The following is a 17,691-nucleotide window of genomic DNA, read 5'->3' on the forward strand; positions in this document are numbered from 1 at the left end:
GAAAGATCAAGGATTGTCTATGCCTGATTCAGCTTCGAAATCGAGCTTTAACTGGTCTTAAAGCTAACCGATTTCCACTCTGTTTTAAACCTCAAACAGATGACTCTACAAAATCAAATAATCAACTCCAATTGTTGTTTATTTTCGATTTAGAAGAAAGAAAACAAACAACAAATGCTCCGTTCATTTCTTGGCATCACTTTTTTTAATGAAACTAAAGTAGCTGCCAGCGACAATGCCCCGATGACGATGATGATCTGTTGTTCCGTTGATGGTCGTATTCCTATAACTATTTTTATCTTTTTTTTTAATAATTATTGTAAACTTTGACTGTTATTATTTTGTGGAAAGTGAGAGCTACATCTTTTTGCTAAATCAAAATACAAATGCATCAAATATTTCCATCAACTTATTTGTGAGATTTTAATCGGAAAACACTCTATAATGGGTCTGCAATTGCAATTGCTTTGCCTTTAGACATTGTTCATGCCACAGAAATTACCACAGAGCTGCTTAACCTGATTTTACTTGGCCAATTTGGTGATATCACATTTCATTCAGCAAGATCAGCTCAGTGCTTCTGAGACAGGATGATGCAGCAAGAAATTGCACAAAATGCAAGACACACAAAACCCACTTTGAGTAGCCTTTTGTTGTTGTCTTTTTTGTTCCCTTTGTTGCTGTTCAGCTAATTCATGCACTGTCCAGCCGCGGTTTCGGTCGCGGCTGAAAGAGTCATCAGGGTGTGAACATGTGGGTTTTGAAACCCATGCACACTCCTCATTAAATATGCAACCGAACGGGGCTTAGCAGCAGAGGATAAGTGTGTGAAAAATACTCTGGGCGAAAGATCAGTGTCAGTGATAAAGATCAGTGGTGATACCCAAAGATGAGTTGGGGGAGGTGGCGCAGTTAATGGTGAATTTATACATACATATATGACGACTTCAACACAGGTACCAATACTCTTTCTCTATCCCTCTCTAGCGCTTGTCTTTTTGAGCGTGGTGAATAAGTTAGTGGTACTCGCACAGCGGATAACGTCACCTTGTTAGCAATTTCAACATGGCACAGTCAATGGGATCAATCAGAAGAGTTTTCACTTAGAGGTTAACCTTTATTGTTTCCCACTATTCTACAGCAAAGAGTATTAGTATATTGCATAAATATATACATATTTCAATCACAAAAAGATTTACCATTCCACATTTATTTGATCATAAACCAGAGGAGCTCTTAAGTTTCATGCAACGAGCAGAATGCAATTCTTCAGTTTTCAGAGTCAGTAGATAAAACAATTTTATTCTATATGCTCGTTCGTTGAAAGCCTAAAAGTATTTTTGGGTGTGCAACTCTAAGACACTTTCGCATATTGCGATCAGCCTAAAAGTATCATTTGGTTGTGTGCTCTGCTTGAAATAATGAAATAATAATAGCATTTTCCATTAAAGTTATATGAAAAATAAAAAAATTATTCAAAAGTGTCCAAAAATGAGAACTTTTCAGCAATAAGAATTAGCCGAGAAAGTTCTGAGCTTCTGCTCTAATAATGTAAACAAATTTTGCGCCACTTAAGTTGTTCGCTATCAAGCTGCACTGCTTGCGTTATGTGTGTTAAATACTTCTTTAGAAATCAAGTCAAATCAACTCATTCTTAGGCCACTAAGAGGCCACAATACGAGTACTCGACGCGACACAGTTCCGCACAGTCCACAGACTAAATGGAACATTACACCGCCGAAAATAGCAGCTAAGTAGAGATTAGAGATGAAAAGACTGCAGAGACAACTGGGTGAAGTGAGCAGAGAAAAGCAGTCCAAGCAGAGCAGCATCCAAGCAGCAGTCCAAGCAGCATTCAAGCAGCTGGAGATGTGTGGACGGGCCGCACTTTTCATTCAACTTTGCAGCGAAACGCACGCGCGCAAAAAACAAACACGGAGTGGAGTCGAAGGAGTCAAGACACATGGACATTGGAAGCCATAAAAATGAAGCTGATGATGTCGCAAAGCGGAGCTGCGAATAACAAGTCCAATTGCCATTTAGACGCGAGATTACGCGGCGGCAGCACCACCACCACGAACAGTGAAAGAAAAAAGAAAGTTATTGCTGGAGCCGGTTGTTGTCGTGGTTCTACTGGCAACCTGCTGCAGCAGCCATTCCTCCTCGCTGCTGCTGCTGCACTTTGCATATTGCTGGAGGTTCGCTTGTGCCGTGCGACTCCTGCAGCGGCAGCGTTGACGCCCGCCAATGAGACCGCGTGGCCGCCCATGTATCATTATGATATTTGGAACGACAATCCAAACGAAGCGCAGCAGCAGGAAGAGGAGCAGGAGAATGCCATTGAAATGCAGCAGCAGATGGAGTTGGAGCTGCAGCAGCAGAGTCTCAATCAGAGTCTGTCAGGGCATGGCCGGCACGGCAAAGGTGAGTCAATGCCAAACGCAAGTTGATTGCCCCAATTGAAGCTCTTTTTTTTCAGTGATTCATTTATTTCCTGTGCCCGTGGATGGGGATTGCCTGTCCAACGATAATCGTCGCATGGGCAACTGCCTGAATGCCTACGAGTGCCGCCAAAAGGGTGGCCAGGCGCAGGGCGAGTGTGCTATGGGTTTCGGCGTCTGTTGTGTGTTCCTCGCCAGCTGCAATGTCACCATAACCAACAACATCACCTACATCGTGTCGCCCAGCTTTCCCAGCTTCATGCCCAGCAACTTCACTGGCTGCCGACTGAGGGTCAAAATGATGAGCGAGGATATCAGCCAGTTGAGGATTGACTTTCATCACTTCACGCTGGGACAACCGAATCGCAGGACGGGCGTGTGCGAGGGCGATGCATTCAACATAAGTGGCGGTCCAGGCGGTGCCCTCACGCTTTGTGGACAGAACAGTGGACAGCATTGTGAGATTAACAGAATATTTCTTTACACTATAATCCATTCCCTTCCCTCCCTCCAGTGTACTATGATGTGGGCGCTCGCGCCTCGCCACGACAATCCACGACATTGTATGGCAGCCTGCGACCCGTGGATCCTCTCAATGTGAGCAGCTCGAGCAATGCCACCACTGGCGATCGCTTCATTGACATCAGCCTCAGCCTGTCCAATCGGTTGCTGCCGCTGCGCATTTGGGAGATGAGCGTCGTGCAGATACCCTTCAGCCAGCGTGCACCAGCGGGCTGTCTGCAGTATCACACGGGCCTCGAGGGCGTGCTGCAGACCTTCAACTTTGCGGAGAACGGGCGGCACTTGGCCAACCAGAACTACCGCATTTGTGTGCGCCAGGAGACGGACATGTGCTCGATTATGTATCAGCCATGCGATGAGCAATCATTTAGGATTGGTGGCGGAGGGAGGATGTCCTCGGGCACAACAGCTTTCTCGCTGAATGATGACGGAGGTGGGACGGCTGGGAGTGCCGAACCAGCTGCCGCACAGTCGGATACTGCAGGAGGAGGAGCAACAGCTGCCGGAGGAGGCACAACTGCACCTCCAGCTAATGGAGTGACAACCACCGCAGCCCCCACGTCTACCAGCCTCATGCAGATGCTGGCCAACATGGCCAACTCCACCACCACGACTCTGATGTCCATGATGTCCAGCAACTCGACTGCTGCATCATCGGCCAGTCCTTCCACCGCCAGCAGCAGCACAGTAGCCATGACCACGACGACAACCAGCACCACTCCGACGCCTCTGCGCTCCAGCACTGCGGCTGCCACCGAAGAGAGCACGAGCACATCCTCCTCTGAGGCGCCTGCATCCTCGCCGGCCAGCGATGATGTGGAAGGTTCTGGCGGTGAGGATGGCACCGACGATGACGATGGGGGCTTCCTGTTCTTTCGGAGTCCGCCAACCACAGAAGAACCGGGCTTCTCGCGACGTCCACGGCCCGTGGGCAGCAGTCCCAGTGGCGGATTCGATCTGTTTGGCTTCCTGCGCAACGCTTTTGATTTGCAACTGGGACGACGGCGTCGCCGCGAGGCTCGCCAGTTCTTTAGCACCTGCACGGATCGCATAACAATGCCCTGCATCATCGAGGACTTCATTGGCACTGGCCTGGGTCCGCTGCCCGGCTGTGAGCCCGTGCACTGTGGCGCGCAGTTCTGTTCCTCGGGCGTGTGGCCATGCCGCATCGAAAGTACAGTCACGCCCTTCTACATCGGTGTGCACTTTGGCGATGGTGTGGGTGTGGGCAAGGGCAGTGCTGAGGACAATGTGGGAGCCTGTCTGCGCTTCAACCAAGTGCAGTGCATGTGAGGGTTCAGCAAGGATGTGTGGCCACATTTCGTTTTAGAAAATGTTTAGAAATTCCTTGGAGAATGCTTCCAAAATTATAATTAAAATATTTGTATAAATAATTTGTTGCGTTTCACAAATATATTTAATATATTTACTTACTATTTGTGTACTTCCAGACTATGGTGAGTAATGTGCACCATTTATGAGCACCGAATTCCCCAAAGGTTTCAGCCCCATAGACGGTTAAATTTTTATAAAATATTTGTATACATTGCAGCCCAACCCCAGCCCAGTTCAACTCATTCGTGTATACATTGCAAAAAATACTTAGGAAATATCTTAGTACTGTTTCGGATTTCTTATCTTTAAACTTTCCACTCCCCTCCACTCCATTCCGGTTGGGTGAGTCGACAGCGACAATCTTCGACACACCCGTACCGATAGCCTTTTTCATTTTGTTCGTTTGTTAATTATTCTGTTATCAGAAGTACATAATTCCCAGAGGGTATTGCAAATAATATTGTGCAAATATTTGTATAAATAAAGATTCATATTCAGAGAATCAATAGAAATGAGTATTGGAGAGATAATAAATGAGAGGTTGGTATGTGTCTAAATAGAAAGGTGAATTTGTGCACAAGGTGATGTCTTCACCACAGCGGAGTCTCTTTCAGCGGAGAACGCCACCTTGTTAGTAATTTCACCAAGTGCTAGAGTCCCACACATACATACATGTGTCTCTGCCTGTGTGCGTTTGTTTGCTTTTATCGGAATGCGTGCTGTGCTTAAGCATAAACAAAACAAACAAAAATATGAGAAACAAACGATTAGATCAACAACAAATACAACCTATAAACTATGGCCTCTCGCTGGGCGATAACTCTTTGGATTTCAGCGGGAAACATCCATATACAAAAGACTTAAACGAGAGAACTTTTCAGATAATTTTGCTAAAAGTATTCACCCGCCGCATGATAGGCTCGCGGGCAATTTAGTTCGGCATATTTGGCATAGGCGCTGGTTGAACCAACCTTGATCGCTAGCTGATTCGAGTGCTTGTTCCACACATGCACCACATACGAGTCCTTGGTGCGGGCCATGGTCTCCTCCAGTTTGTCCGGCTCGAAGAAGTCGCGCCACTGCTTCCATGGCACGGCATAGAAGGCGCCGCGACCATACACCTTGAAGCCCAAGCATCGCTTGCTATCCTCCTGCATCAGTGCAATGTCCTTGGTGCCGCAAATCTGTTGGGCCACGCGGGTAATCACACCCGGGCCATTGTTACCCCAATCTCTGCCTTCGAAATTGTGCTGAAAGTCGCGCAGACAGGACTCGGCAATCTCATGACCAAAGCCAGTGGCTGCCAAGCTCATGACGCCAGCGGCCAGGTGGGTATTGGACTCGGCTCCAGTGTAATTGGGTGGCACATCCTCCATGTTTTGCAGCACAACCACATCCATGTCCAAATACAATCCTCCATAGCGAAACAGAGTCAAGTAACGCAGGAAATCCGAGATGTGGGAGAATAAATAGCTGCAAAAGATGAAGAGATTAAATGATATTGAATGGACATCCCTCAGTAATCTTTGGGCAACTTACCGCGAGCGAAAGAGTTTACCGTCCTTGAGCCACTCCTCGATGGGTGTGCCTGCGGCGTAGCGCCAGAGATTCAGATTCCGCAAATGGACATTGCTGTAGCTTAGGATGGCATCGACTAGTGGCTGCGGGCTGCTGCTGTTGCGTCCGTGGGGGGTGGCTCGGTAGGTGGGCCCGGCGAACAAGACAAACACCTGGAAATTCGGATTATGCAATGCCGCGGATTCGATGGCGCAGGCTTGACGGGCGGATAGCTGCAGCATTTTGTACTTTTTGTGCTCCGCCTGGTGGCAGCTGGTCTCGTGAAAGAATATGCTGCGTCCGGGTGTGGGCTTGGGCTCCGCCTGGAGTACATCCTCTAGGCGGATGGGTGCCAGCGGGTCTGCATCTGCCACTGTCGACTGTGTTGGCTCTTCGATGTCCATGAAGCACTGCTGCAAGTCATTTTGCCAGTTGTAGGTGAGGGCAATGCCGCCAATCAGTATCACAATCAGTGCGACGAACAGCAAACGAAGTCTTCCGTTGTGCAAATAACGCGCCACCAGCATCAAGGGCAGACGCAGGAGCATGGCGAGGGCAGGCGGGTTGGGCTGGGCTGGATACAAATTGAACACTTTAATTAGAGATTGGGGAACACAACAGGGCTACAACTGGCTTACTCCGAGTGTGATGCTACACTGGCATTGCTCTCCACATAATTCAATGCACTCTCTGTCGATAAGAAAACTCCGAAGCGAAGGCGAATATTTTACAATGTTTTGCTAATATAAAATGCAAGCCGAGGGCGATAACGAACACCAACATTACCTGTCAGTGATGCGCAGTTGGATATCTTAACGGTAAATACGATATACGAAAATGTCCAACAAATAGTAATGAGTTTTGATTTCTTCATTAATTACTTTGAGGTAGCCAGGAAAAGTATGTATTTTCAAAAGATTTAAGTGGTGATTAATTATTATTATATTATTATATGATATCATATAATTAGTTTCATGTTTGTCACCCATTTTAACGGCCATCGCTAGCAACATCGACCATCTCTGGGTAAATGTGCATTTGCGATATGTGCTATCGATAGCTGCGAAAAAGAACGATATATCAAATGTGTGGAAAGCGGCGTTTTCATTGAATTTTTTTCTTTAATTTATTTAATTAAACCGTTTCTACTGGCGGCCGCATCGCATACGCAACGACCGGTAGACGTAGTACCGCTTAAATACAATATAGCAAAATAGTGAAATGAATGTTCCTCCTAGCAATGGAGCAGCAGCGGTCGGCCGGGGAATGGGATACACGCCGCCTGCCATAGTGCCACAGTTTCCCCCACCCGGCTTTGGTGCTCCCCCACCGCCCGAACTGGCAGCGGCATTCGGTGTGATGGCCTCAAACACGGAATGGACAGAGCACAAAGCACCCGATGGACGACCGTATTACTACAATCAAAACACCAAGCAAAGTTCGTGGGAGAAGCCCGAGGCACTGATGACGCCCGCTGAGCAGCTGCACAATCAGTGTCCCTGGAAGGAATATCGCTCCGATACGGGCAAAGTGTATTACCACAATGTGGCCACGAAGGAAACATGCTGGGAGCCACCGCCGGAGTATGTGGACATGAAGGCCAAAGCCAAGGCGGAGGAGTAAGTACACTGAAGGCATAGCCCTGGTCCATTTACTCACCCTTGGGCGCTTGCACTTGGATTTGTTTCAGAGCTGCTGCTGCAGCCAAAGCGGTGGCAGCCATGACATCCTCCAGCTTGACGGGACTGGCGCCGCATGTGGCATTGGCCAGCATCTTGCCAGCCGCACTGCCCGCTGTTCCACGGATACCCACGCCCGAGATTCACTCACCGCTGACGCCGAGCAGCAACGAGAACTCATCATCGGCACTCGACCAGGCCATGGCGGCCACATTGGCCTCCATTGAGGTGCCGCAGCCGACTTGTGAGTGCCACCCAACCATGATTTAGCTACGGGATTAACTTCTTTGTTGTTTATTTCTAGCTAAAAAGGATGACAAGTCATCGGAGGGCAGTCCGCTGGTGTTCAAGGACAAGCGCGAGGCTATCGAGGCCTTCAAGGACCTACTGCGGGATCGCAATGTGCCCTCAAACGCCAATTGGGATCAGTGCGTGAAGATCATATCGAAGGATCCGCGCTACAGCGCCTTCAAGAACCTCAACGAGCGCAAGCAGACGTTCAATGCCTACAAGACGCAAAAGGTGAAGGACGAGCGGGAGGAGTCGCGCCTGAAGGCCAAGAAGGCGAAAGAGGATCTGGAGCAGTTTCTCATGTCCAGCGATAAGATGAACTCCCAGATGAAGTATTTCCGGTGTGAGGAGGTCTTCGCGGGCAATCGGACGTGGACCGTGGTGCCAGAAACGGATCGCCGGGACATCTATGAGGATTGCATATTCAATCTGGGCAAGCGGGAGAAGGAGGAGGCGCGAGTCCTGAAGAAGCGCAACATGAAGGTGCTGGGCGAGCTGCTGGAGTCGATGACATCCATCAATCATGCCACCACGTGGTCCGAGGCTCAGGTTATGCTCCTGGACAATGTTGCATTCAAAAACGATGTCACCCTCCTGGGCATGGACAAGGAGGATGCCCTGATTGTCTTCGAGGAGCACATACGCACGCTGGAGAAGGAGGAGGAGGAGGAGCGAGAGCGCGAGAAGAAGCGAATGAAGCGACAGCAGCGCAAGAATCGTGACTCATTTCTGGCACTGCTCGACTCGCTGCACGAGGAGGGCAAACTCACCTCCATGTCGCTGTGGGTGGAGCTGTATCCCATCATATCCGCAGATCTGCGCTTCTCGGCGATGCTCGGCCAGAGCGGTTCCACCCCGTTGGATCTGTTCAAGTTCTATGTGGAGAATCTGAAGGCACGCTTCCATGACGAAAGGAAAATCATACGAGAGATTCTCAAGGAGAAGGCATTTGTGGTGCAGGCCAAGACATCATTCGAGGACTTTGCCACGGTGGTGTGCGAGGATAAACGTTCTGCCAGTCTGGATGCGGGCAATGTGAAGCTCACGTATAATTCGCTGCTAGAAAAGGTAAGCCATGAGGCATGGAAATTCGTTTAGAATTCGTTTTTAAATTCACTTTTATGTACCAGGCGGAGGCCATTGAAAAGGAGCGCATGAAGGAGGAGGTGCGACGGCTGCGAAAGCTGGAGAATGAAATTAAAAACGAATGGCTCGAGGCGAACGTCTCGGTGGCCGAGACCTATGACAGTGCCAAGAAGTTGGTCGAGCATTTGGAGGCATTTGCTGTGTACGAGAAGGAAATCGGTGTGGAAAAGATCTGGGAGGACTTTATCAAGGAGAGCGAAGATGCGTGCAGTCATCATCATTCGCGTTCGCGTAAATCCAAAAAGAATAAAAAGCACAAAAAGCGAGTACGATCCACATCGAGATCGGACATTGAAAACGAACTGGTTGAGGTGGAAAAGTCCAAGCGAAGGCGTTCCAAATCCCGTTCTGTGAGTATTTTTCAATTATTTGGTTTCCCTTAATGATTCTTTGACCGTGCCCAACAGCATTCACTGAGCTCCATTGGCAGCATCGAGAGCGAAAAGCTGCTAAAGAAGAAAAAGAAGCGCAAGAACAAACTGCGAGGAGTAAGTGGCCACCAGCGACGCAATCTTACCAACAATCTCTTAATTGTTTCCTTGTTTATTTTGCAGTCATCGTGTGAGTCGGACTTGGGTGGGAATCTGTCGCCCAGCTTGGCGTTGCTGCACAACGATTCAAATTCGCATTCGCCGGCCAAGAAAAAGAAAAAGGAAAAACGTTCCAAAAAAGACAAAGAAGGCAAACGGCACAATAGACACAATCGCTCCACGACACCACTCAGTCCCGTCCAGTCCATGGATTCGGTTGGCTCGCGCAACGAGGAACTTACGCTAAGCGATGGCGAACTGGAATCAAAGCGGGCAGCGCTTCTGGCACAACTCAATGAGCAAATGCTGGACGAATGATTGCTGCCAGCGTGAATTTACCAGCGTAGACCATCATAGGCAGGCAAAAACTGTGGGAAAACTGCTAGATGCCTAATGCGGGGTGTAGCTCATTAGTTGCTTAGTTAATGGAGCTAAAACAAATCTTGAATGCTGCCCAACTGCAACGATCTTTGCCTCCCACCCCCAGCACAAGTCACACACAGCAAAACAAACACTTAATATAATTTCTTAGACGCAATAAGTTTGGATGTATAAAACAACACAAGATTGTACACAGAATTTGTTCTAATTTAAATGCAATCGATTTTGGTCAGTGTCCCCCCCTGCAAGAGAATAAAAAAACAAAATGAATGTAACGATCAATGCGGCTGCTCCACTCCGACTGCCTAAAAGTATTCACCCGCCGACTCATACACTCGCGGGCAATGTAGTTCTGCCAATTGGGCATAGGCGCTGCTTGAACCAACCTTAATTTTGAGTTCAACCGACCGCCTGTTCCACACATGCGCCACATACGAGTCTTTGATGGCGGCCATGGTCTCCTCCAGCCTGTGCGGCTGGAAGAAGTGCTTCCAATGCCTGAATGGTACAGCGTAAAAGGCTTTGCTGTCAAACACCTGAAAGCCCAAGCAGCGGTTGCGATTCTCCAGCAGCACTGAGATATTTTTGGTGCCGCAAATCTTTTGGGCCACGCGTGTCATCACCCCTGGGCCATTGCCGGCCCAATTGAGGCCATTGAAATTATGCTGAAAATCGTACAGCAGCGACTCGGCAATCTTATGACCAAAGCCAGTTGGTGTCAAGCTTATGACGGCGGAGCTAATCACATCATCGGGATCGGCTCCAGTGTAATTGGGTGGCACATCCTCCATACTTTTCAGCACAACCACATCCAAGTCCAGATACAATCCGCCATAGCGAAACAGTGTTAAAAAACGCAGGAAATCGGAGATGTGGGAGACAGCAAATCTGCAAATGTGAAAGTGATTTTTAACTTCCCATTTCTGAGTTCCAACTTACCGCGAGCGAAAGAGTTGACTGTTCTTGAGCCATTCCTCGATGGGTGTACCGGCAGCATATCTCCAGAGATTAACACGCCTCAAATGGACATTGCTGTAGCTAAGGATAGCATCGAAAAGAGGCTGCTCCGTGCTTTTCTTGCTTTCGTTTGAGTGAACACCACCAAGTAGGTATTTTCGATGGACAAACAAAACAAATACTTGGGAATTCGGATTGTGGAGTGCCGCAGATTCGATTGCACACGCTTGACGGGCATTCAGCTTCAGTGGATGATTATACTCTTTATTTTTGGCATCGTAGCTGCGCGTTTCATGGAAAAATATGCTCCGTCCGGGCGTGGGCCTGGGCAATGCCAGTAGAACATCATCTACACGGATACTCGCCAGGGGTTCAACCGATGCCACTATCGGCTGTGGCATCAACTCTGCATCCTCCTTATTTGGCCAATTGTATGTGAGGCAAATTCCACCTGTCAGTATCACAATCAAAACGATGAACAGCAAGCGAAGTCGGCCATGGTCATGAAATCTCAGGAGCATGCTGAGGGCGAGAAAACTCAAGCTCTGACGATCTACGTCGCTCGAATGTGGACAACAATGTAATTTAGTGAAATAAATACCTACAAATATATAAGTATTTGGGCAGATTCTTCATTGAAACCAGGCATACTATTATCGGCAACAATTTTCGACACAGCCTTCTTGAAGTAGAAAATGTTGTAAGAGTACATTGTAAATGTGTGTTCGCAGTTAAGTTTTATACTTAAAATGGATGTGGCTTACAATTTGAACCATTACAAAGCTTCACATATTTATTCTCAAGAGTTGTTCCCGTCGAGAAAGAGCAATTGGATGTTGCACATTGAAAGCAAGAAAGACTCGGAGCGAGGAGAATTTACCAACTTATTCACCACAGCGGCAATCTCTTTGCGCCTTTCTAGCGCGCGCCTCTCCGAGCGTGAGTTATTGGCCTCCACCACACTGATTGCCTTTTCGCACCTTGTGATATTGGGATATTTTACTTTGCACACCGGTAAATTATTTTCAGGCCATGTCGCACAATAGGGATATTTTACTTTGCACGACGGTAAGTTTTTTTTAGGCTAAGTCAAAGGAACTGCAACAGAAGGAGGCAGCGTTTATCCCTCGTGTTTATTCCGTAGTGAGAAAAAATAAAAACCGCTGCAGGCGAGTGCAAAGCCAAGAAAACTCTTCGCCTAAAAATATTCACCCGCCGCATGATAGGCGCGCGGGCAGTTACGTTCTGCCAATTGGGCATATGCGCTGCTTGAACCCACCTTAATGGGCACCTTATTTGACTGCTTGTTCCACACATGCACCACATACGAGTACTTGGTGCGTGCCATGGTCTCCTCCAGTTCGTCGGGCTCGAAGAGGTGCCTCCAATTTCCGGATGGTACAGGGTTAAAGGCTTTGCAGTCAAACACTTGGAAGCCCAAGCAGCGTTTGCGATTCTCCAGCAGTAGTGAGATATTTTTGGTGCCGCAAATTTGTTGGGCCACGCGTGTCATCACACCCGGGCCATTGTTACCCCAATGTCGGCCATTGAAATTATGCTGAAAGTCGAACAGCAGCGACTCGGCAATCTTATGACCAACGCCAGTTGGTGTCAAGTTTATGACGGCAGAGCTAATCACGTCCTCGAACTCGGCTCCAGTGTAATTGGGTGGCACATCCTCCATACTTTTCAGCACAACCACATCCAAGTCCAGATACAATCCGCCATAGCGAAACAGTGTTAAAAAACGCAGGAAATCCGATATATGAGAGACCAAAAAGCTGTAAATGTGAAAATGATATTGAATACTTAGATTTCCATCGGATTTACTCGGATTTCACACTCACCGCGAGCGAAAGAGGGTACCGTTCTTGAGCCATTCCTCGATGGGTGTGCCCGAAGCGTAGCGCCAGAGATTCAGACGCCTCAAATGGACATTGCTGTAGCTTAGGATAGCATCGAAAAGGGGCTGCTCCGTGCTGTTCTTGCCTTCGTTGGAGTGAACGCCAGCAAGTGCGTATTTTCGATGGACAAACAAAACAAATACTTGGGAATTTGGATTGTGGAGTGCCGCAGATTCGATTGCACACGCTTGACGGGCATTCAGCTTCAGTGGATGATTATACTCTTTATTTTTGGCATCGTAGCTGCGCGTTTCATGGAAAAATATGCTCCGTCCGGGCGTGGGCCTGGGCAATGCCAGTAGAACATCATCTACACGGATACTCGCCAGGGGTTCAACCGATGCCACTATCGGCTGTGGCATCAACTCTGCATCCTCCTTATTTGGCCAATTGTATGTGAGGCAAATTCCACCTGTCAGTATCACAATCAAAACGATGAACAGCAAGCGAAGTCGGCCATGGTCATGAAATCTCAGGAGCATGCTGAGGGCAAGAAAACTCAAGCTCTGACGATCTACGTCGCTCGAATGTGGACAACAATGTAATTTAGTGAAATAAATACCTACAAATATATAAGTATTTGGGCAGATTCTTCATTGAAACCAGGCATACTATTATCGGCAACAATATTCGACACAGCCTTCTTGAAGTAGAAAATGTTGTAAGAGTACATTGTAAATGTGTGTTCGCAGTTAAGTTTTATACTTAAAATGGATGTGGCTTACAATTTGAACCATTACAAAGCTTCACATATTTATTCTCAAGAGTTGTTCCCGTCGAGAAAGAGCAATTGGATGTTGCACATTGAAAGCAAGAAAGACTCGGAGCGAGGAGAATTTACCAACTTATTCACCACAGCGGCAATCTCTTTGCGCTTTTCTAGCGCGCGCCTCTCCGAGCGTGGGTTATTGGCCTCCACCACACTGGTTGCCTTTTCGCACCTATGTGATCTTGGGATATTTTACTTTGCACACCGGTAAATTATTTTGAGAGGCCATGTCGCACAATAGAGATATTTTACTTTGCACGACGGTAAGTTTTTTTTAGGCTAAGTCAAAGGAACTGCAACAGAAGGAGGCAGCGTTTATCCCTCGTGTTTATTCCGTAGTGAGAAAAAATAAAAACCGCTGCAGGCGAGTGCAAAGCCAAGAAAACTCTTCGCCTAAAAATATTCACCCGCCGCATGATAGGCGCGCGGGCAGTTACGTTCTGCCAATTGGGCATATGCGCTGCTTGAACCCACCTTAATGGGCACCTTATTTGACTGCTTGTTCCACACATGCACCACATACGAGTACTTGGTGCGTGCCATGGTCTCCTCCAGTTCGTCGGGCTCGAAGAGGTGCCTCCAATTTCCGGATGGTACAGGGTTAAAGGCTTTGCAGTCAAACACTTGGAAGCCCAAGCAGCGTTTGCGATTCTCCAGCAGTAGTGAGATATTTTTGGTGCCGCAAATTTGTTGGGCCACGCGTGTCATCACACCCGGGCCATTGTTACCCCAATGTCGGCCATTGAAATTATGCTGAAAGTCGAACAGCAGCGACTCGGCAATCTTATGACCAACGCCAGTTGGTGTCAAGTTTATGACGGCAGAGCTAATCACGTCCTCGAACTCGGCTCCAGTGTAATTGGGTGGCACATCCTCCATACTTTTCAGCACAACCACATCCAAGTCCAGATACAATCCGCCATAGCGAAACAGTGTTAAAAAACGCAGGAAATCCGATATATGAGAGACCAAAAAGCTGTAAATGTGAAAATGATATTGAATACTTAGATTTCCATCGGATTTACTCGGATTTCACACTCACCGCGAGCGAAAGAGGGTACCGTTCTTGAGCCATTCCTCGATGGGTGTGCCCGAAGCGTAGCGCCAGAGATTCAGACGCCTCAAATGGACATTGCTGTAGCTTAGGATAGCATCGAAAAGGGGCTGCTCCGTGCTGTTCTTGCCTTCGTTGGAGTGAACGCCAGCAAGTGCGTATTTTCGATGGACAAACAAAACAAATACTTGGGAATTTGGATTGTGGAGTGCCGCAGATTCGATTGCACACGCTTGACGGGCATTCAGCTTCAGTGGATGATTATACTCTTTATTTTTGGCATCGTAGCTGCACGTTTCATGGAAAAATATGCTCCGTCCGGGCGTGGGCCTGGGCAATGCCAGTAGAACATCATCTACACGGATACTCGCCAGGGGTTCAACCGATGCCACTATCGGCTGTGGCATCAACTCTGCATCCTCCTCATTTGGCCAATTGTATGTGAGGCAAATTCCAACTGTCAGTATCACAATCAAAACGATAAACAGCAAGCGGAGTCGCCTATGGTCATGAAATCTCAGCAGCATGCCGAGGGCAAGAAAACTCAAGCTCTGATGATCTACGACGCTCAAATTTAGACAACAATATAATTTAGTCAAATAAATAACTATAAATGTTTTAGTTTTTGGTAAAGGGCTTTCCTTGTAAGCAGGAATACTACGATGGACATCAAACCATATTCGTCAAAGCCTTCTGGAAGAAGAAAATTTGTTAAAAGTACACAAATGTGTTTCTCAGATGTTAAATTGTCTACTTACTCATTGCAATAATACAATTAGTGGTATTAAAATGGACATGCCTTAAAAATTGAACCATTCAAATAGCTGTTCACGTTTGGTTGTTCTCTCGGAGCAAGGTGAATTTCCGAGCGTCTCCACCACAGCGGCAATCTCTTTCGGTGGTCAATTTTTCTATCTCTATTCCTTTCTAGCACTTGCCTCTCTGAGCGTGAGTCATTGGTCCTCACCACACTGATTGCCATGTAGCACATTGGGGATATTTTACTTTGTTCTTAGGCCAAAGTAAAAGGAACAGCAACAGAAGCAGGCTGCCTTTATCCCTCGTGTTTATCCCGATGTCAGATTAAATAAAAGCCGCTGCAACCTTCCCCTAGAAATATTCACCCGCCGCATGATAGGCGCGCGGGCAATTGCGTTCTGCCAATTTGGCATAGGCACTGCTTGAACCCACCTTAATGGGCACCTTATTCGACTGCTTGTTCCACACATGCACAACATACGAGTATTTGGTGCGTGCCATGGTCTGCTCCAGTCTGTCGGGATTGAAGAGATCACGCCACTGCCTGGAGGACACAGCGTAGAAGGCGCCGCGCCAATACACCTTGAGGCCCATGCAGCGCTTGCGATCATCCTGCATCAGTGCGACGTAATCAGTGTCGCAAATCCGCTGGGCCACGCGGGTAATCACACCCGGTCCGTTGTTACCCCAATTGTGGCCATTGAAATTATGCTGAAAGTCGCGCAGACACAACTCGGCAATCTCGTGTCCAATGCCAGTGGCTGACAAGTTAATGATTCCAGCGGCAAGCATATAATCGGACTCGGCTCCAGCGTAATTGGGTGGAACATTCTCCATGCTTTGCAGCACGACCACATCCATGTCCAAATACAGGCCGCCATAGCGAAATAGTGTTACAAAACGCAGGAAATCCGACACATGAGAGACCAAAAATCTGGAAATGTGAAAGTGATTTTTAGCTTCCCATTTCTGAGTTCCAGCTTACCGCGAACGAAAGAGTTGACCGTTCTTGAGCCATTCCTCGACGGGCGTGCCGGCAGCGTATCTCCAGAGGTTCACACGCCTCAACTGGACATTTCCATAGCTTAAGATGGCATCGACTAGTGGCTGTTGGTTGCCGCTGCTCTGCCCGTTGGGACTAGCCCGGTATTTGGGATCGGCGAATAATACAAACACCTGGAAATTTGGATTATGCAATGCTGCAGATTCGATGGCGCAGGCTTGTCGTGCGCTGAGGTTTAGTCGACTATGCTGCTCGGCTTTGGCATCGTAGCAGCTCGTTTCGTGGAAAAATATGCTCCGTCCGGGCGTGGGCCTTGGCTCCGACAATAGAATATCGTCGAGACGAAACGAAAATGATTGATTTGTTTTTGCTGGTACTAAAATTAGAGACAAGAGCAAAAGGTATGCACGTGTCATCATTCGTAGCAGGGGCTGCCTCGGTAGCATGGTCCATTTGCATTTAAATTTGGAATTTACATACAAATGTAATGAAAACTACACAAATCTGATTAAATTTGTTGTGCCTACTTTCTGATCAAAATCATATTGGAAATACTTTGAAATATAATAGCAGCACTCAAAACACTTCGTTAACATATTCCCAACACAAATGTGAAACCCAGTAACCCACGTCCGATGCCAAATTGTAGTTCCTGTATGAACACAGAAAAATAGTCAGTAATCTAGTTTCAGCACGAGAGAACACAGCAAAAAAAAAATAATAATAATTTTAAGTAAAAAGTGTAAATATTTTTAGTTAGGTTTAAGCACAAAGTGGACTTTTTTACCCACACACACACGTACTATGCACATTGTAAGCTGAATTTTTGTGAGTTTTCAATCATTTTCATTTCATAAATTGTACTTTTATTTAGACTGTGGAGTCAATAGTCACAATGGACACAAATCAATGGACACAATGGACATCTTTCAATGGGCGTTTCCCTCGAACTCCTCGTTTGCATACTAATCACACGACTCAAGGAGAGTCATTTATTCAAGCAGGTGCCAATGGAATTACACAAAAACACTGGTGAGTTTATCTTAGCTAACCGTGGGAAAATATGCTTTTAATTCTGAAACTTACAAATAATTTTCTACAATTTATATTTCAGATACAAAAAAAAACATGACATTGAATCGATTTTGATGTCGGAGAGTGTGGAGTAGGCCTACTGGGGATACCACGCTAAAAAAAACGAGCCTTGAACTCTACCAAATTCTGGTGGTGTGGAAAAGAGTTCTTAACAGTGTAAAAATAAATAAATGAATAATAAAAATATAATTATATAAAATGTATATATTTGTAATTGCATTTACTTAATTGTATATAATCAGCCCCACCAAATATTTCATAAATAAAT

At 47.0% G+C, this 17,691-nt stretch overlaps 7 protein-coding genes across 11 annotated transcripts; 2 read left to right on the forward strand and 5 right to left on the reverse strand.

Annotated features, from left to right (window-relative positions):
* The first annotated feature begins 1,985 nt into the window (after positions 1 to 1,985).
* Positions 1,986 to 4,296, forward strand: LOC117901360. The gene is made up of 3 exons (XM_034812070.1): positions 1,986 to 2,424; positions 2,480 to 2,899; positions 2,956 to 4,296. The coding sequence occupies exons 1-3, from the start codon at positions 1,986 to 1,988 to the stop codon at positions 4,254 to 4,256; spliced, it is 2,160 nt and encodes a 719-aa protein (XP_034667961.1). The 3' UTR covers positions 4,257 to 4,296.
* Positions 4,297 to 4,684: 388 nt separating this feature from the next.
* On the reverse strand, positions 4,685 to 6,648 carry LOC117901555 (lactosylceramide 4-alpha-galactosyltransferase-like). Of its 2 annotated transcripts, none has more exons than XM_034812352.1 (3): positions 6,494 to 6,648; positions 5,838 to 6,429; positions 4,685 to 5,771 (listed from the first exon to the last, which is right to left on the reverse strand). In XM_034812352.1, exons 2-3 carry the CDS (start codon positions 6,401 to 6,403, stop codon positions 5,189 to 5,191), a joined length of 1,149 nt encoding a protein of 382 aa, XP_034668243.1. In that variant the 5' UTR covers positions 6,404 to 6,429; positions 6,494 to 6,648; the 3' UTR covers positions 4,685 to 5,188. The 2 variants fall into 2 exon arrangements, with proteins under 2 accessions (XP_034668243.1, XP_034668244.1); XM_034812353.1 differs by having other exon boundaries at positions 5,838 to 6,419; positions 6,494 to 6,634.
* A 269-nt stretch (positions 6,649 to 6,917) lies between these two features.
* Positions 6,918 to 10,073, forward strand: LOC117900613 (pre-mRNA-processing factor 40 homolog A). Of its 2 annotated transcripts, XM_034811037.1 has the most exons (7): positions 6,918 to 7,033; positions 7,094 to 7,474; positions 7,546 to 7,778; positions 7,839 to 8,893; positions 8,956 to 9,321; positions 9,379 to 9,459; positions 9,526 to 10,073. In XM_034811037.1, exons 2-7 carry the CDS (start codon positions 7,122 to 7,124, stop codon positions 9,817 to 9,819), a joined length of 2,382 nt encoding a protein of 793 aa, XP_034666928.1. In that variant the 5' UTR covers positions 6,918 to 7,033; positions 7,094 to 7,121; the 3' UTR covers positions 9,820 to 10,073. The 2 variants fall into 2 exon arrangements, with proteins under 2 accessions (XP_034666928.1, XP_034666926.1); XM_034811035.1 differs by having other exon boundaries at positions 6,920 to 7,474.
* Positions 10,023 to 11,362, reverse strand: LOC117900615 (lactosylceramide 4-alpha-galactosyltransferase-like). The gene is made up of 2 exons (XM_034811039.1): positions 10,822 to 11,362; positions 10,023 to 10,770 (listed from the first exon to the last, which is right to left on the reverse strand). The coding sequence occupies exons 1-2, from the start codon at positions 11,358 to 11,360 to the stop codon at positions 10,188 to 10,190; spliced, it is 1,122 nt and encodes a 373-aa protein (XP_034666930.1). The 5' UTR covers positions 11,361 to 11,362; the 3' UTR covers positions 10,023 to 10,187.
* A 37-nt stretch (positions 11,363 to 11,399) lies between these two features.
* Positions 11,400 to 13,339, reverse strand: LOC117900616 (lactosylceramide 4-alpha-galactosyltransferase-like). The gene is made up of 2 exons (XM_034811040.1): positions 12,687 to 13,339; positions 11,400 to 12,620 (listed from the first exon to the last, which is right to left on the reverse strand). Exons 1-2 carry the CDS (start codon positions 13,223 to 13,225, stop codon positions 12,038 to 12,040), a joined length of 1,122 nt encoding a protein of 373 aa, XP_034666931.1. The 5' UTR covers positions 13,226 to 13,339; the 3' UTR covers positions 11,400 to 12,037.
* Positions 13,340 to 13,759: 420 nt separating this feature from the next.
* Positions 13,760 to 16,840, reverse strand: LOC117900617 (lactosylceramide 4-alpha-galactosyltransferase-like). Of its 3 annotated transcripts, none has more exons than XM_034811042.1 (3): positions 16,311 to 16,837; positions 15,671 to 16,259; positions 13,760 to 13,899 (listed from the first exon to the last, which is right to left on the reverse strand). In XM_034811042.1, exons 1-2 carry the CDS (start codon positions 16,772 to 16,774, stop codon positions 15,677 to 15,679), a joined length of 1,047 nt encoding a protein of 348 aa, XP_034666933.1. In that variant the 5' UTR covers positions 16,775 to 16,837; the 3' UTR covers positions 13,760 to 13,899; positions 15,671 to 15,676. The 3 variants fall into 3 exon arrangements, with proteins under 3 accessions (XP_034666933.1, XP_034666934.1, XP_034666932.1); XM_034811043.1 differs by lacking the exon at positions 13,760 to 13,899 and having other exon boundaries at positions 15,616 to 15,676; positions 15,758 to 16,259; positions 16,311 to 16,840; XM_034811041.1 differs by lacking the exon at positions 13,760 to 13,899 and having other exon boundaries at positions 15,644 to 16,259.
* Positions 13,875 to 15,126, reverse strand: LOC117900614 (lactosylceramide 4-alpha-galactosyltransferase-like). Its single transcript, XM_034811038.1, has 2 exons — positions 14,555 to 15,126; positions 13,875 to 14,488 (listed from the first exon to the last, which is right to left on the reverse strand). Exons 1-2 carry the CDS (start codon positions 15,091 to 15,093, stop codon positions 13,906 to 13,908), a joined length of 1,122 nt encoding a protein of 373 aa, XP_034666929.1. The 5' UTR covers positions 15,094 to 15,126; the 3' UTR covers positions 13,875 to 13,905.
* Positions 16,841 to 17,691: the final 851 nt, after the last annotated feature.

Source organism: Drosophila subobscura, chromosome U (assembly GCF_008121235.1).
Source record: "Drosophila subobscura isolate 14011-0131.10 chromosome U, UCBerk_Dsub_1.0, whole genome shotgun sequence".
NCBI lineage: Eukaryota > Metazoa > Arthropoda > Insecta > Diptera > Drosophilidae > Drosophila > Drosophila subobscura.